The sequence below is a fragment of the Nipponia nippon genome, unplaced genomic scaffold, assembly GCF_047370975.1.
Source record: "Nipponia nippon isolate SJK-2023a ecotype South Korea unplaced genomic scaffold, ASM4737097v1 scaffold_6, whole genome shotgun sequence".
NCBI classification, from domain to species: Eukaryota; Metazoa; Chordata; class Aves; order Pelecaniformes; family Threskiornithidae; genus Nipponia; species Nipponia nippon.
In genome coordinates this window covers 70,395,849-70,411,349 of record NW_028262380.1, presented here as the reverse complement: position 1 = coordinate 70,411,349, position 15,501 = coordinate 70,395,849, and the positions used below count along the sequence as shown (strand labels likewise).

General features: G+C 41.5%; 1 protein-coding gene and 1 long non-coding RNA gene across 6 annotated transcripts in view; both read left to right on the top strand.

Annotated features, from left to right (window-relative positions):
• Positions 1 to 4,020, top strand: part of NAA15 (N-alpha-acetyltransferase 15, NatA auxiliary subunit) — a 40,620-nt gene extending 36,600 nt beyond the window's left edge. For all 5 annotated transcript variants that reach the window (XM_087736041.1, XM_087736043.1, XM_087736039.1 and 2 more), the window contains one exon: positions 2,215 to 4,020. In XM_087736041.1, coding sequence (XP_087592167.1) covers positions 2,215 to 2,415 — 201 coding nt within the window. In that variant the 3' untranslated portion in view covers positions 2,416 to 4,020. The remainder of the gene's footprint in view (positions 1 to 2,214) is intronic.
• Positions 4,021 to 8,229: 4,209 nt separating this feature from the next.
• LOC148051551 (uncharacterized) lies at positions 8,230 to 11,632 on the top strand. The gene is made up of 3 exons (XR_015699604.1): positions 8,230 to 8,733; positions 10,221 to 10,574; positions 11,053 to 11,632. It is a non-coding gene; the product is annotated as an uncharacterized LOC148051551 (long non-coding RNA).
• Positions 11,633 to 15,501: the final 3,869 nt, after the last annotated feature.

The following is a 15,501-nucleotide window of genomic DNA, read 5'->3' as shown; positions in this document are numbered from 1 at the left end:
CCTTGCTCCCCCACCTTCACCTGGGAAGGCTATCAGTTCTGATTTGCAATTCAAAGTATTCAAGAGAAGGTAATGGTTTTTTAGTATCTTCAAATGTTACTTATAAAGAATTAATAAACATGTTTTTTTCTTCCGATGACCGCACACAGCCTTACCTGACAAAACGGAGAAGGAATAAAATGTCCTTTCTTTTTTCTAGTCTTTTCTAAACTGTTTCTGTATCCCAGTCAAACCGTTTCCTTTGGCATCACTGTGAGAGTGTCCAGCACATTTAATGAAGTATTAGAGAGATTCCTTGGCAAGCTGTGCAAACTTTAGGACATTTTGTTTCTCTCAGTTCCCCTGGCACTTTATTTCTTTATTGCTCTCTTTATCTATCTGGGGACTCGAGAATTTTTTAGATCTATTGCAAGTAAAATTATCCTTTTGTGGGCAAAAATCAGCATTTTCCAAAAAACATCCCTTTGGAAATATACTGGGTTCAACGGAACTTTAAATGGGAAGGATTTTAAGTTCACAATAGAACTTTTGGACAAAACAGAGAGGGGAAAAAGAGACAAGAATTTGCCATGATTTATAAACTTGCGTAGGATGTTAAAGATTCAGATCCTTTCTCTAGCTGATCTGGTTATGGGACACAAACTCATGTCTCTTATATCCTAAGTACATATTTAGCAGTTTTCATAAACCGTTTTCTTGTTTGCGGTTTTTTTGTGTGTGTTATGTTTGAGCAATCTCAAAGAGTTTAAAATAGATTAGCAGTAGATTTAGAAAACAAAAATTAAATTGCTTTCAACAGCATTCTTTTTGCCTCGTAGCTGTGGTTTTTTGCCTGAGAGTGGGATTCTGGGAATTGGACTAGGGAAAGATTCAAATGTAACCAAAAATGCTTTGTTGTTTTAGAGGTGTTATCTTGGTAGGACTACAAAAAGCATTTACTGACTCAGCAGTGTATAAAGATGATATACGCAGCATTGTGCTAAAACTGAAAAAGCTCAATTTAAGCATTCTTGGTGCCAACATAAAGTAAGAGTTGGAGTTCTACTGAACTTTTAGATGGGAAATTGAAAAAAAGAGGATCTGAAGGAGCGCAGGCATTCGTTAAAAGGCATTCTCGTGTGCAAAGAGATCAAATTTATTACATTTCATTTTAGTAAAGACCAGATGTCTCGGGGCACGTTGCAGGCATAAATCTAGATATATTTGACCTTCTGTGGATGCCAGTGTCGCAAAGAGCAAATGTGAGGAACAGGGGTTGTTGAAGAGAACTTCATAACCCCATAGCAGGAGGACAGAGCAGTTAATCTCAATACACAGAACAAATAACAGCTCTAGTAAATGTCAGAGGAGTGGAAAAAGACTAGCATACACGACATGGACGGATGTTAAATGCTGGTGGGCTTTAGTGAAGCTCAGTAGGTCTGTTTCTCATGTTTGGAATGCAAGTTGAAAAAAACCAGGAAATCTTTTGCTCTTCTAAACCATGAACGCAAACGGATATGAAACTGCAGATATATCTGAAGGATGGGATAATATCTGAGTAATTTGGTTCCGTTCACTAGTTACAGGCACACTTCAGTAAGTCACATATCCTTAAATGTAAAAATGTTTGGTTCGTTTTTTTTTTTCCCCCTACCAGAAATGTTTTCATGTCTAATTATGGATATTCAGCTGATGCTATTTTTACATTTTAATTATATTCCACAATTCTTCCAATTCTATCTGAAAGCATGTTCACAAAAGTCATTATTAGGAAATTATAGTATATATTCTGGATTTCTTGTTTTTATTTGCGAACGCTAAAATTCAAATGCATATTGTGTATTGCTGAAATGTTCAGTGTATCCCAAGATTGGGGGGGCGGGAACCACAAACCGAAGAAACACAGTTGCAAGTAAGCCTGGTTCTTGGTTGCCAACTAGTAAGAATCAGGGTTTTTTAGGAAAACAAGGAACAGGTGACAAATGAGTATTTTCATTTTCGGTCGAGATTTCTAGCTGGTTTTAAAATCCCTTTTTAAACTGCATTATTTCGAATCAGACTACACTGGTATTTCATGCTGTGTCTAGTTAAAAAAATGTCCATTCAGTAGATAGAAACCTGAAAACAATACTTGGGAGTTTGTTTTCTTTGTGGTATTGTATTTCTGGTTTGTGAGTGTTCAGATGAATGTTGAAGAAACCGTAACACTTCTTTATTTTTCTCTTTAATTAGACTTGTATGGAGGTATTAGAAGCTTTATGTGACGGTAGCCTTGGAGACTGTAAAGAAGCATCTGAAACTTACAGAGCAAATTGTCATAAGCTTTTCCCTTATGCTTTGGCTTTCATGCCCCCTGGATATGAAGAGGATATGAAGATCACAGTTAATGGAGATAGTTCTGCAGAACCTGAAGAACTGGCCAATGAAATATGAACAACTTTATTGGAAAAAAATGACATTGGACCATATCTGGTGTATAATATTTTTGTCACGCACCTGCTGAATTGTTCTAACTTACACAGAGAACAGAAGGAAAAAAAAATGTTGCCTTCAAATAGTTTTACTTTTTTTTTATCCTGCTGACAAAGTATATATATAAAATATCTAACATATTACTGGATATAGGTTGTTCGGTTTCTTAAAAATTAAAAGCTGCTAAAATTGAAGAAAAAAAAACCCCCTCTCCTTACCTACCCATGTTTTTAAACTAATTTATATGAAATCTGGAGGCGTATAGCCCTCAGAGCAGGTGTGTGGCAGAAATATTACTTTAAATTTGTCTTGTGAGATTACTGTTATCTCAGACAGCAAAAATGCTGTTTTAGCACTGGATTCTTTCACTGAGCACAAAGAGTTGTTGGGGCTTTAGCATCTGACTGATTTTGATACGGGGATGATTCTGTCCATAGGAATGCAATGTGAATCAGAATATACAGAGAAACCTGCAACATACGTGTTATGTTGTGGATGCTGGGACATACGGATATCGAGCAGAATTAAGAAACATAGTGTGTTCAATACGCTTGTTGTGTCTCTGAAATTCACTGTACACGATCAGTTTGGTGTTCTTGCACCACAGTTTTTAAACTGAAGGAACCAGTTAAAACTCTCTCTCTCTTTGAATTAAACTTGGGGGGTGGGGTGGGGAGAAACAACTTTGCCGTTCTTGAGATGAACCTATCAGCATAGGTTGGCCAAACTTTTTAAAACTGTAATGCAAGAACCAAATAAAATTATGCACTGTGATGTGGCACCAACTAATTAGAAAGATAGCATGCATTTTCACGTAGAGTGAAAACAAAATGAGAACATACTATGGCTTGAAGTTGCAAAGAGGAGAACTCCTGACTACCATTTTGACTGATCAAGAGACTAATAGTTTAAAACCTCAGCAGGCCTTGTTCACGTTATGCAGAAAAAAAAAAAAAGTGCTGCAGTTTAGATACCTCTGGAACTTTTCCACAGTGTCACAGGTTTGTAATACTTGAAGCCCTACATTTCTAAGAATATATTTCTTGCTCAGTTGTTTCAGGCAAGCCCAAGACTTTGTAACTTTTAAGGGGCCCAAGATTTTTTTTCAATAACAGACCAGCTTCTTATTCCTGCAGTTACAGATGTAATTTCCTTTGTCAAACATGAGGTACCAAATATAATGCAATAAAACGTTTTGAAAAACAATTGTGTGAATATTTAAACCAATCTCTGTTGTACTTTGAAAATGAATGGGTTCACTAGAGTGCAGCTCAGGGTTGGCTTACTGTGCTGTCCAGTTACGCTAATAATGTCACTGCTGATGGGTGGTTGTTGAGTATAAAGTGCAAATGCATTATATGTAAATACTGAATGTCTGGGAAGTCCTATAACACAGAATGCTTTACTACTTGGCTTTTAAGTTCCACCAATGTTACGTCGAATTTTATTTTCCAAGTCGAGCTTTAGTCTACAAGTCTACTGTGTTAATATAGATAAGTGCTCAAATGGTTTTTTTATAGGCTCTTCATACAAAACAAAGCAGAAAATAAACTACAGCTTATAAAGTGAGTGCCTTCTTTGCTGCAGGAGTTCAGTTACAGAGTATCTGTTGTGTGGATACACAGCCTTCCTCTTCCACATTATGGAATTCAGTGATTGACGCGTACAGTTAAGAAATCCAGGAAGACTTAATGGGTTTGTAGTTTTCTAACGGTCAGAAGAACAGTGTTTTGTTTCTTGTATATTCAGCACCACTTTCTTTTCATGGTTAGACTATCCTTGTGTATGTTTGCAGTGTAGTTCATGTCGGAAATGTAAGTTGTATTGCTATATTTGTATATTTAATCTGCTGGGCTTTTAGGGACTAGAATACCTATAGAGCCTTTAATTGACTCTGGTGTTTATGTCTAGATCTCAGTCTTTTCTGCAGCCTGAGATACTTGGACTGCATGTCTTCTGCAACTACTGAAGATGGTTCGATCTTGCCTACACAAGCTATGAGCTTTTGGCCTTGCCTCTGAGTATTGCTGCCGTTTTCTTGGCTTCTGATGCTTAGCTGGAGGCAGATGAGTGCTCACTCTTTTTAAGATTGTGAATTGCATCAAGCAATTTATTTTTTTTTCTTCAAATTCTGTTTTTTGGGTGCTGCCTATAAATGGGATTATTTCCTTTACTTTTTCACTGCCTGTTTTTGTGTTGAAATAGATGAACTAAAAGCAAGAAGTTACTTGTTCTCTTTCATTATGCAAGTGGGAAAGGAAATTTCTGTGGGCCTTCCAGAAGCCTCCATCTACACATCTATTGTGATTTCCCCAAAGACACTTCTTCATAACCTTGCCGAAAGGCATCCATAGCGCTTCAGAGATGATGCTTTTGGATTAAAGAGGTTCCTCGTCCCCTTCCAGAAGACTGCAGTCCCAGGACATGAAACTAAGTCAAGAGTTTACCTGAAGAAGAAGAAGGTTCTTTAATTGGCAAAGGAATTGCTAATCCTTCACCTTTGCATCTCTCCTGTTAGATGCAATGCTAACTTCTGAGGAAGAGTTTTTAAGAGCTGGAAATGAAGTTACAATCCGATGCCATGAGTCTTGCGAAGTAGTAGCACAGAGTGCCATGCTACAGTGAAAACTTTCCTTTGCATGCCAAGATCCAAAATGGCAATCGTTGGTGCTTGGCTGCCAAAGCAGGTGAGCAGGGATTGCGGTCATGGGCAGAGTGACCTAGAACGTTGGCTTACTAATGACGTGATTTGGTTCGATTCTTCGTGATTTTCACTGGAGAAAGATGTTTTCACCATCAGTGGAGCCACTGGTGATGACATACATATGCCATGGATATCTTTCCGGGGGGGGGGGGGGGAAGTTCAAACAACAAAATTTCCCTAGATAGAGACCGTAGATGGTGCAAACGCACATTGCATGAAGCAATGCCAGAGTCAGAAGTGGACTTAAATTGTAAGTAACTGAAAGTGGTTGTTTGCCCCAAGATGATAGGTGAGGTACTCACTCCTTCCATTTGGAGACCAGAGCACTCAGAAGTGGTATGTGTGAACTGACAGGTAAAATAGTCTCAAAATGATCTATTCAGTAACTTATTTCTTTGCATCTTAAATGCCTTAAAAGCCTCTATATTCTCCTACAGTTACGACTTTTTTCAGTAGAGGTCTTAATACTTCCATGTTCACAGGGGAGGACTCATGTTCTGAATACAGAAGGAGGTTTGTCGTTCATTTTTTCTCCTAGCGTAGGGAGAAAATTCCAAGTTTCCCAGGGAGCTCTCTAGGGCTAGATGAGGTACGTGTAATTAGCCTATTAAATCTTTCTTTAGCATTTGCTTCAGTTTGTTTTTCCAGGTCTGGAGGTGCTCCAGCTGTACAGTAGACCCTGGAAGGTCTTGGTGTAGCACCTTACTCTTCAGCCAGATTGAATTGTCAGTGTCTTCATAGAAAGGAAACACCGATGAGAGTAGGGTGAAATCAGGCCTGAGAAACCGGAGGTGCAAATACAATTTCAGTATCACGTGAGCAAGTTCCAATAAGAAAGCTTACGATCTTTGTCTAACATGATGCCTTTGAGGGTTCGAGCAGTGGTGCCACCGTTCCTGCAGTGCTAGCATCCCCTACGCCACAGTTGTGCTTTGAACGTGTGCCGCTAATGCGAACGAAACCACTTGATACGATAATCCAGTTCAATGTACCTGAATTAAAATGATTTTATTTTTCCCTTTTCACAATCGCTTTAAATGTTTTTGCAAGTGTTTTGTACTGGGTAGCTAGCTGTCTTTGAAATCTTTCCCCTGTCTTTCCCCCTAAGAAAGTTTGCTCTAAAAATGCAGTTTGTACCGAAGTGGTAATGTAAAATAGCTCAAACTATGTGGAAGTAAAAGTCATGCTTGTCTGATAACATACTGCTTTGGGATTCTGTGGAGGAAAATGATGCAGACGTAGTATAATGAGGCAGTCATATCGGTAAGGAATTGAGCAGTCTATAAGCTCGTTAATGAAAGTTAAAGTTCCAGGTGGAGGAAAATGGTTGCTGAGCTTGGGGAAAGACTCTTGCTTCCAGGAGCGTTCCGGTTGTGAACTGCTCTTGGGGTGTGGCGAGGAGCAAAGGGCGTACACTCGTACAAATCTCATGGTCATGTTGTCATGATTATATTTCCTAGAAATTAAAGCTGCGGTCTACAAACACCAGTTTTAATGCCTGTTTCAGGCAGAGACTCTTCCCAAGAGCATACAGCCCGCAGTGGGAATGGCAAGGAGCAACTGATAGAGCAGCTCGGCAAAAGGAGACTGAAGTGAGTTATAAGGAGGTGGCATAATAGAAATTCCATTTTAGATTAAGTATAAAATAGCTTTTTTTAATTGCTAAAGGATTACTGAAGCTGTAAATACTATCAATGCAGTCTTCCCATGCCAGGGAAGCTGTCAATGTGTATTACTTTGAGTGGTACAAGCAAATAGTAGTACGTTCACAAAGATTCTAGCTTTGTATGTTGGTCTTCAAGTAAATCATGGCAGAAAACTCGGAGGACAAAGATTGTCCAGTTTACAAGGGACCATATCAAAGGGTTTGTAAGAATATTGCGAGAGAAATATTACTAGAAAATCCAAAGCATCTTGGAATAGCTTTCCTAAGATGTTGTTTTAATTGAAAATGTTACATCTGCTAACTGTTCGTGACAAAAGACAAAAAGTACTTTTACAAAATATTTCTGCCTGGCACTGCCCATTCAATATCTACCTCTACTAGTCCTAGTCTAGTTCAGCTACTGCATAATTTTAGCCATTTAGCATATAACATATGAAAAAGTGTCATTTACCTGGTTGGTGAACAAATGTATGATGATGGATAACGTTTAGTTTTAAACTGTAATGCAATAAAACCACAAACTTAGTGAAAGTCCTGTTGTTGGTTCAGTGCAGCAGCATATTTATTGCTTCATTGCTGATCCGTTCAAAAAGATCTTAATTATGAACTCCACCAAGTTACTTGCAATTGTACTGGGATTTGCTTTCCCTTCCAGCCTTCCTAACTGGTTAACAATGTTGTACTGTGTTTTTACGCTCTTCTCTGGTGGTAGCAAATATCAAAACTGGCAGGAAGTCGATCAATGAATAAAAATGCTGAGTTCTGTTTGTAAATGAGTACTAGTGTTTCCTTGTAGGGGTCAGCGTCCTCCTCAGATGCCTACCAGCTTCGTAATGAACGATCCCTTTGCTCTTCCGGGCTACAAAGAGCCAATATGGGGATTTGGGAAACGCTCTTCCTGAATAAAGGGGTTTGAGAGGCGAGCTGAATGAAGAAGCATTTGCTGTTTTCCTCTGTTTTCCTCAGGTCTGGTTGGGGGGGCGGGGGGGTGAGTAATAAATCTCAGTAGCCTTCTCTTCCCCACGCGTAAGCCCACAAAGCTTTCCTGACCCAGCATCCCCGGATGTCTCGTGGTTTTAAGCAGTCAGCAGAAAAAATAATATGGTAATGCTGACAAATTGGAGCAGAAGTAACTAGCTGGCAGCTGACGTAGCGTTATAATAACCTAGAGTGTGTTGTGAGCTTGACAGTTAAGATTACCTGGAAAAAATTGTTTGTTAACTACTGTGTGTAATGAATAACAGTTCTGATTAACACTGTCCACAGTGAGCACCAAGGGCTCCAGCAGCTTGCAGGTTCTGTATTTTGTGGGTTGGTGGGTGAGAAACTGAAGTGATCGCAGCGCTGTCCTCACATCCACCCCTTTGGATGTGAAAGGGGGGCTTGTTGCAGTAAGGGCTGCTTTGCACAGATCGTACCCTACTAAAAAACAGCATCCCCTAAAAAAAGAGCATCCCTTCCTTATCAATGTCCTCAGCAATTTCATTTTTCTTTTGTGAGAGGGGAGGGGCATTGACGCTGGGTAACTGCCTGCCCTGAACTTTTCATGCTTTCAAACTTCACCCTTCCATTTCTGGGAACAGCACCTCATGATTTGCCTACAAGAGGACTTAAAGCGCAGATGATTTATGAGGAGCCAAGGCAGTCTGGCAGTTCATACGTTATTTTATCTGCATAAATCTGTCAGGACTGACTGTTCATCAGTACCCCTCCATTCCATCAGGTATAAAGGATCTTCCTACCTTGTCATTATGCTTCTGGGAACTGTTCTGGAGGTCCCATGCGCAGCAGCAGAAAGACAACACCTCTCTGCGACCACTCTGTCCCTCAGAACGCTGGAGGGATGCATGCTCACTGCCTAGCGAGTCCCCTTCCTGCAGCTACCAAACCTCACCAGATGCTACTGGAGGTAAATACTGTTCTAAAAACAAAGAAAAACCAGCTGATCGACTCATTGTACAGTTGGCAAAGCAATGTCAGGGTTCTGCTCTCTTTAATTTTATTTTTTAAATACTATGTACAAAAGTAATGTTCTCATTCGGATTGCGTGACTTGTGCAACTCCTGAACTGTTGGGAAGCAGGAGAAGGAAGAACCCCGCTTGGTCTACAGCTGTGCCGCAGATGAAGCAGCCAGGAGTGGTACTCCAAAACTGGACTCGGCTGCTACTTTATTCACATCTTGCCTTCGTGCGGGTAACCCAAGGGATGTGTAAATGCCCTTCGTTTAGGGGAAAGTAAAGGGTGAGTAAAGACGGGGCTGTTGAGCGGGTCATGCAGTACAACTGGCGCTTCCATGGCAAGTAAGTGCAAGTCCTGGGTTTGTGAGGGCTTTTTCAGGACTTGGCACCGCTTGGCATTTTTCTCCTGACCTTCTCAAAACCAAGAGCCATCACTCCATTCTTCTAAGAGCCCCGCGGAGATGTCCTATCAGCCCCTGAGAGCAGGAACAGCTGTTTCACTGGATACACTTTCTGCGATTTTATCAAAAAAAACCCAAAACCAGACACTCCTCATAATGTATTAAACTGCTTTTATTATTTATAGGCTAATTTTTCTTGCAGTTGTCTTTTTCATCTAGAAGCATTTTTATAAAGTTTTAGGGAAATGTTGGCTTCTGCCTGTTTACATCATGCATTTCAAGCATTTTTATTTTTTTTTTCTCATAGGAATCACCAGGTGTTCATAATTCTGCATCTCACTTCACTTGCAATATCAATAAATGTCTTAATGAAATGTAACTGGAAAATATTTTTTATGCATTTGAGCTGGGAAAACAATCTTTGCTTTATTGCAGAGTAAACTTGTTTGTGCTTTTGGATTCCTATTTTGTCCCTGGATGAGCATCTTTTCCCCCATGTGCCCTTTACCTTCTGTTTAACATGGCAGGACCCTGATGGTGGGGGATGGTTACCCCCTTCAGTTAGGTTTTGATGTTGTTCGGCAAAATTGGGCTGAGACTTCTTTATCCTGCCGTACGTTATGTACAGCAGCATCAGGGGCTGTCCTGAGAGCCGCCTCGCCTCCCGCAAACCCTCCCCGTGCAACAGTTCAAATGCAGCAGGCCTGGCCCCTACACTACCACCTCTTTCCCGAATTCCCTGATGATACAGAAAGCAAAATGGGAGGGAGAAAACACGATTTTTAGCTGCTGTCACTCTCAGTCAAACAAGTTCCCTTTTTCACGCAGTCTGGCTTTGCTTAGCTTTTTTCCCCCGGCTAGGTGACCCTGAAGCACTTTCCAACTGGGTAAACCCACTGCCTCTCCTTCTGCCTTTTCTGCCAGCCCCAGTGCATGACCGTGTCTCAAAAGCCCGTGCCAGCTGGCGAGGCTACCGTGAATCGCGGGGAGAGCAAGTCTTGTTCAGCGCCCTGATTACCACTGTCTTTTCTCATAGTTTTGTTTTGTGTTTTCCACTGCAATCAAAGCCACGGAGGGAGAGGGAGCTGGGAACACCGTGCAGACCGGAGAAGAGTTTAGGCAACAAGGGCACAGCTGACTCTCATCCCTCCAGCTCCCTCTGCCGCTGGGGTTGCTGGAGATCTGCCTCCCGGGGGGATGATGCCCTTGGAATCGCTGCAGGAGGCAGTATGTGTGGGTACGGGAAAATCTCCACCAGCAGAGAGCACAAAAGGATGTGCGAGACACCGGTTTTCAGACAAAAGTATGAATGAACAACTTGAGAGCGTGCCAAATCTCTGGCTTGGTTGCATTGAAAAGGACAACTGAGAGTTTTACACATTATTGACAGGTACACAAAATGCATGCCTGCTATGTGAATAACGTATGGGGACCTAAATTTACCCTTCCATAAAACCCTGAAAGAGAAGGGAATGGAGGAAAAGCCTTGCGCCGCAGTTAGGTTAAAACTGAGGCAGCAAAGTGATCTGAGAGTGGGGCTGAGAGTCCTACGTCTGCAGGCACGGGCTGTTGCTGAGTGTTAAGAAAGATTGACGCCACTGGAATAAATACAAGTAGAAACTCTGAATACAGAAAGAAACTTAAAAATCTGATAGCAGAAGGGACATCTTAGCAAACCACTGGGAAAACACACTTTTTGCCTTGTACCTGTGTTAACAATATTCTCAGATGCATGGGCTCCATCTGTTTTGGAGGTTTCTTTGCTTTTTCTATACACGTTATAAATTATCCTTCCTCATGAGATCATAGTATTTTCAATAGCACGAATTCATTACAGTATTTGCTTTCTAATATCCTTTCATCTGTAGCCCTCTTAAAACGCAGATTTGTGTGGCTGACACCTTGAAGACTGATGTTCTTTGAGAGGAGATGTCCTTGCGGCAGCATTTCAGCGCAGCTGTGGAACCACGGTACTGGTGAAGAACCAAGTTAGTCATCACAGCCCGCTGGGAATTTCCAGCCTCTGCACGGAAACCAACGATTGATGCTATTTGCAATGTTTTGGGTTTTTGGGGGGCAGGAGGAGAGCAGAGGAAGGGTTTGCTGTTTATAAAGGTAATGCTGATTTTATTGGAACCCCCAATCTTATTCTTGCTGAAAACAAAACTGATGTTGCTGATGTAAGTGGGATTTTGCCAAAAGGGACTGAAGTGGGGACGCTTCCCAGTTTCGTTCATAGGTGGGATTTTTTTATTCAATGTTTTCATTAAAACGGGAGTAGGACTATGTCCTTGATAACAAATGAGAGCCTGGGAAAAGAAAGAAGAAAGCTTATTCTTGCAGAAATAAGTAACAAAACCACCCTCTGATATGATACTATTTAATGAAAAACCTGTTGCCGGAAAATAAAATGCACAATATATCCTCGCACCAAACAAAGCCTCGAGGCTCAAGGTCTTCAATCTGGAGCTTACACATGCGGGCAAATCGTTGGCAGAGCACAGTACAACTGGATTTATTTGCTGCCCCGGAATGATTTATCAGAGGCCATGGTGCAGACAGGTAAATATAGAAGCTTCGTGACATTTGATGAACCTTTCTGCAGCGCTGCTTTGGGACACGCAGAAAGCCCTTGAGCACAGCATGTACAATTGCAGGGAGAGAGAAAGCAGGGACACGGCTTTTTGTTTAACGCACACTTGGCGGATCAGATCGCTTCAGAACAGCTTCGCTGTCCGCTGGCGCTGTCTGCACCCCTGCTGTCGGGATGCTCCCCGTTAGGTTTTCTGGTCCCCTGGGGTGAGTCAGCCCAACGAGGCGGAGGGCTCGTTGTCTTGATGTCTCGGCAGTGTTGGTACAGGTTTGGGATGTGCGGAGAGCCCATGTTTCAGTGATAAGCTCTTGACGTGGAAGCGATTCAGTTATCACCTCAGCTACCCAGATAGGCCAAATGGCTCGTTATGTCAGTCACTGTCATCCCAGAGCTGCACGACGTTACGTTTCCGTAAGCCCAAATGGCCAAGCAGCGTTGCAAGCACTGCAGGCGCAATCCCGCAGCCGTTCCAGCTCCCGTGAGCGGGGATGTCAAGCGGCTGCTCCTGTAAAGCTATCGCTCATAAAGCCGCGGGTGCTGCCTTTAGCACTGAGGGTCCAGTTTTTCTCTGCCTACATTTGGCAGGGGATTCTCACGGCAGGGGATGTAAGGTTCCTGTCACACACAGACTGATGTTAGGTCCAGAGGATGAGGCCTATTATTATCATCCAGACAACCTAAAACATACACTGATCTGCACGTTAAAGCCCCAGTCTCACATCAGGCACGCAATGAGAATAAAATCCAAGCGCAAGCCAGAAATGGAAAATTTTAATTTCCTTAAAGCTTTTAGTTTTATAGTTTTGACAAGAACAAGGGCGCGGAAGTGAATGAGAAAGTCACATTCCAGTAACTGGCAGTAAAAGCAGCTGCGTCAAAACTTTATTTCAATGCAAAGATAGATGAGACGTTTGGCTTTGTGATTTCAACAGGGTGTGTTAGTACTTGCTTGTTCAGTCTGCTTTAAGAACCTGACACACAGGGTCCTGAAATCCTGTCTCCTAAAAAGCTGTCCTTTGTTGCTGCAACATCTCTGCCATCTGTATTTTATCATAAAGGAACATGTTAATGGGAGGTCAAGCTCTTCTTAGACTTGCAGAGTCAGGTCTTGCAATAGCAGAACTTTTCCTCGCAAAAACCACAGGACTTTTCCCTGCAAAAAAGGAGGACGCGAGGCCTCGCACAAAAGGACAAAGCCCCCAGAGGAATTCAGAAGTCAGAGGTACAGTATCTCTGCAGAAACATTGAAAGCATTTTTAAACTGCCTGTCATGAAACTACCAGGATCCAAAGGACACATACCTGGAAACTTTTTGATCCCTTCAGAAAATAACAAGCAACATGAGACAGTCTTAGACTTACACTTTTTTCCTAATTTGTTCCTTAACTTAGAACCCAGGAGATGTAATTTTTAGATATTGAACGGTGTGCATTTTCATGGGATTGACAAGTTAAAATATGTCTTCAAGGGAAGACAGAAATAACTATTCTTGAAATGCTGAGCAAGTCCAGAGACTTGCAACTATTTTCAGAATCCCTTTCCTTAGAAACTTCTACATCTGCTAAATAAAAATAACTGTGAACTCAGGCTCTTGTACGTTCATTCACTGAACACATCCAAAGAGCATATTAAAAGTACTTGTCCTTGCAAAAGACGAAAAACAAAAGCTTTTTTTCAAATGCTTATATAGCAAGAAGCATTTTTAGTTTATTCTGTTACTATAAATAAATTCAACTATATTTGCTGGTCTCCAAATATATTAGAAAGGAACATCCAGAAATAGTCTGTGCAGGATGAAATGTAATGATTTAATCAACATCTTTATCCCTACGTATATATCCGAAGTGATGAAATTTCCAGTATTACACTGAAACAGCTCATATACATGTGACTTAAGCCAAGATTCTCTCTCCTGAGATCTCCCTGCATGGGAGTTACTCCATTAGCCATCATTTTTTAACCTAATTAAGAAGATGTGGCCTTGTAGCCTACCGTTTCACGGCTGAGGACCTCCAAGGAATTGTATGATCCTCCTCCTCTTTACAGAGAATTTGCAAAGCAATACTGTACCTCCAGCTTTCTCTGGCCGCATGCCTGCATTTGCCAGAGCGAGGAGCACCTTGGCTGATGCGGATTTCCAGGAGTGCAGTTCCACCCGCTGCAGTGCTAACCAGGCGGCTGCACCCGCAGATGGGGTGCACTGGGAAATGGGAGAGCAATTGGGAAGATGTTAACTGACCTTTTTCCTCTAGCATTGAAAACATCTCTCAAAATTTTGGAAAGTGCTGTTCTGGCTCGTATTTGGAAAACACTGTAACCTAGCACATTTTATTCAGGACTGGCTTTCTCTGCTGAAAAAGGGCTGTGTACTTCACCTCAGGGCAACCAAGTGGCATAAAATATCCTGAGGTAGAAAAAGACGGTGAAAAGAGAATACTTCAGTTACAGTGGATCAGAGTTGCTGAGGCATCAGTTATTTACCTTGCTGTAGCATTAAAAGACAGGGCTTTATTGATGATTTCTTTTTTTACTTCAGAATAACTCCCGTGCACGTGTTGCTCGAAGATAAGCACCTTTCACAGTGAGAAGCCATTACAGAAGATGCATGAATCCCATCCAAATACCAGTGTGAATGTTCCCTACAAAGAAAGCTGGAAAGAAATTTTACCAAGTACCGACAACTTTCACTGTTTATTGACTTTTCACTCTTCTTCGGAGTTCAGTGTCACATCAGTTAATTTTTTTTCTTTGTTACACTTAAAAAGCAAGAGTGACCTAGTTCAGTGTGCTTCTGACTTAACTATAGTGAGAATTTCTGTGTAAGAAAGAGCTGCATGGATTGATGCAGCTATTAAAAATCCTATAAAAATCCTTCAAGCTATTAAGTGGATTTGTAAGCTGCTCTTATGTAGGCACTGCAAAATAATCATCCTTCAAAAAGAGAACTCTATACATACTTTAAGTTCAAAAGGTGCTTTAAAAACAAATAGATTTTCTACTTTACAGCTGTTGGTAGAGCACTTTAAGTCAGTTAGAGGATCAACTTTAGAATAAGTTTTAAGAAAATTTTTAATTTACAGGTGAAGCGTGTGAGGAATATGTGTTCTCATACAAAGGCAGACTTTCAACAGAACAGTTTTGATGCCATTTCTGTTTGTGAAATCCCTCACCACGGATCAGCATAAGTCATGAGGGTATAAAACCAGGCTCTCTTTGCCCCTTGTTCTTGTAGTCTTCCCTGATGCTTCCTCTTCCCACAGCAGGCAGGAGAGCAGACTAGCTGGATTTTTGCTCCAGCCAAGCTGCAACAGTTACAACTGTCATACCAAAACAACGCTGCATCAGTTTTGCATGGGTTTACGTACCCGAAAGTCAGCAGGCCACAAACTTAAAGCAGTTGTTTACATGAGTCTCTTCATATGTAATCTAGTTTGACACTGCTCAGGCTATACCTGACAGAAACATAGCTTGTCCTCCTGTTGAGCTACTGCCAGATGGGCTCAATGACGTGTACTGAAGGCTGTCGGGCCGGAGAATGGAAAGTTTTGACCTTCACCGTTAGCGGATGTGTAGCACACCCAGCATACATGAAGTTTCTGTTATCCTTCAGCTGAAAGGTGTGGCTAGCAATTAATTGCTGATCACTGCAGGACAGGTGTCTCTCAGCCTCGACTGGATTTGAAAACGGTGCGTGTTCTGCCTGCTGTTCTGTCGGACGGGACCT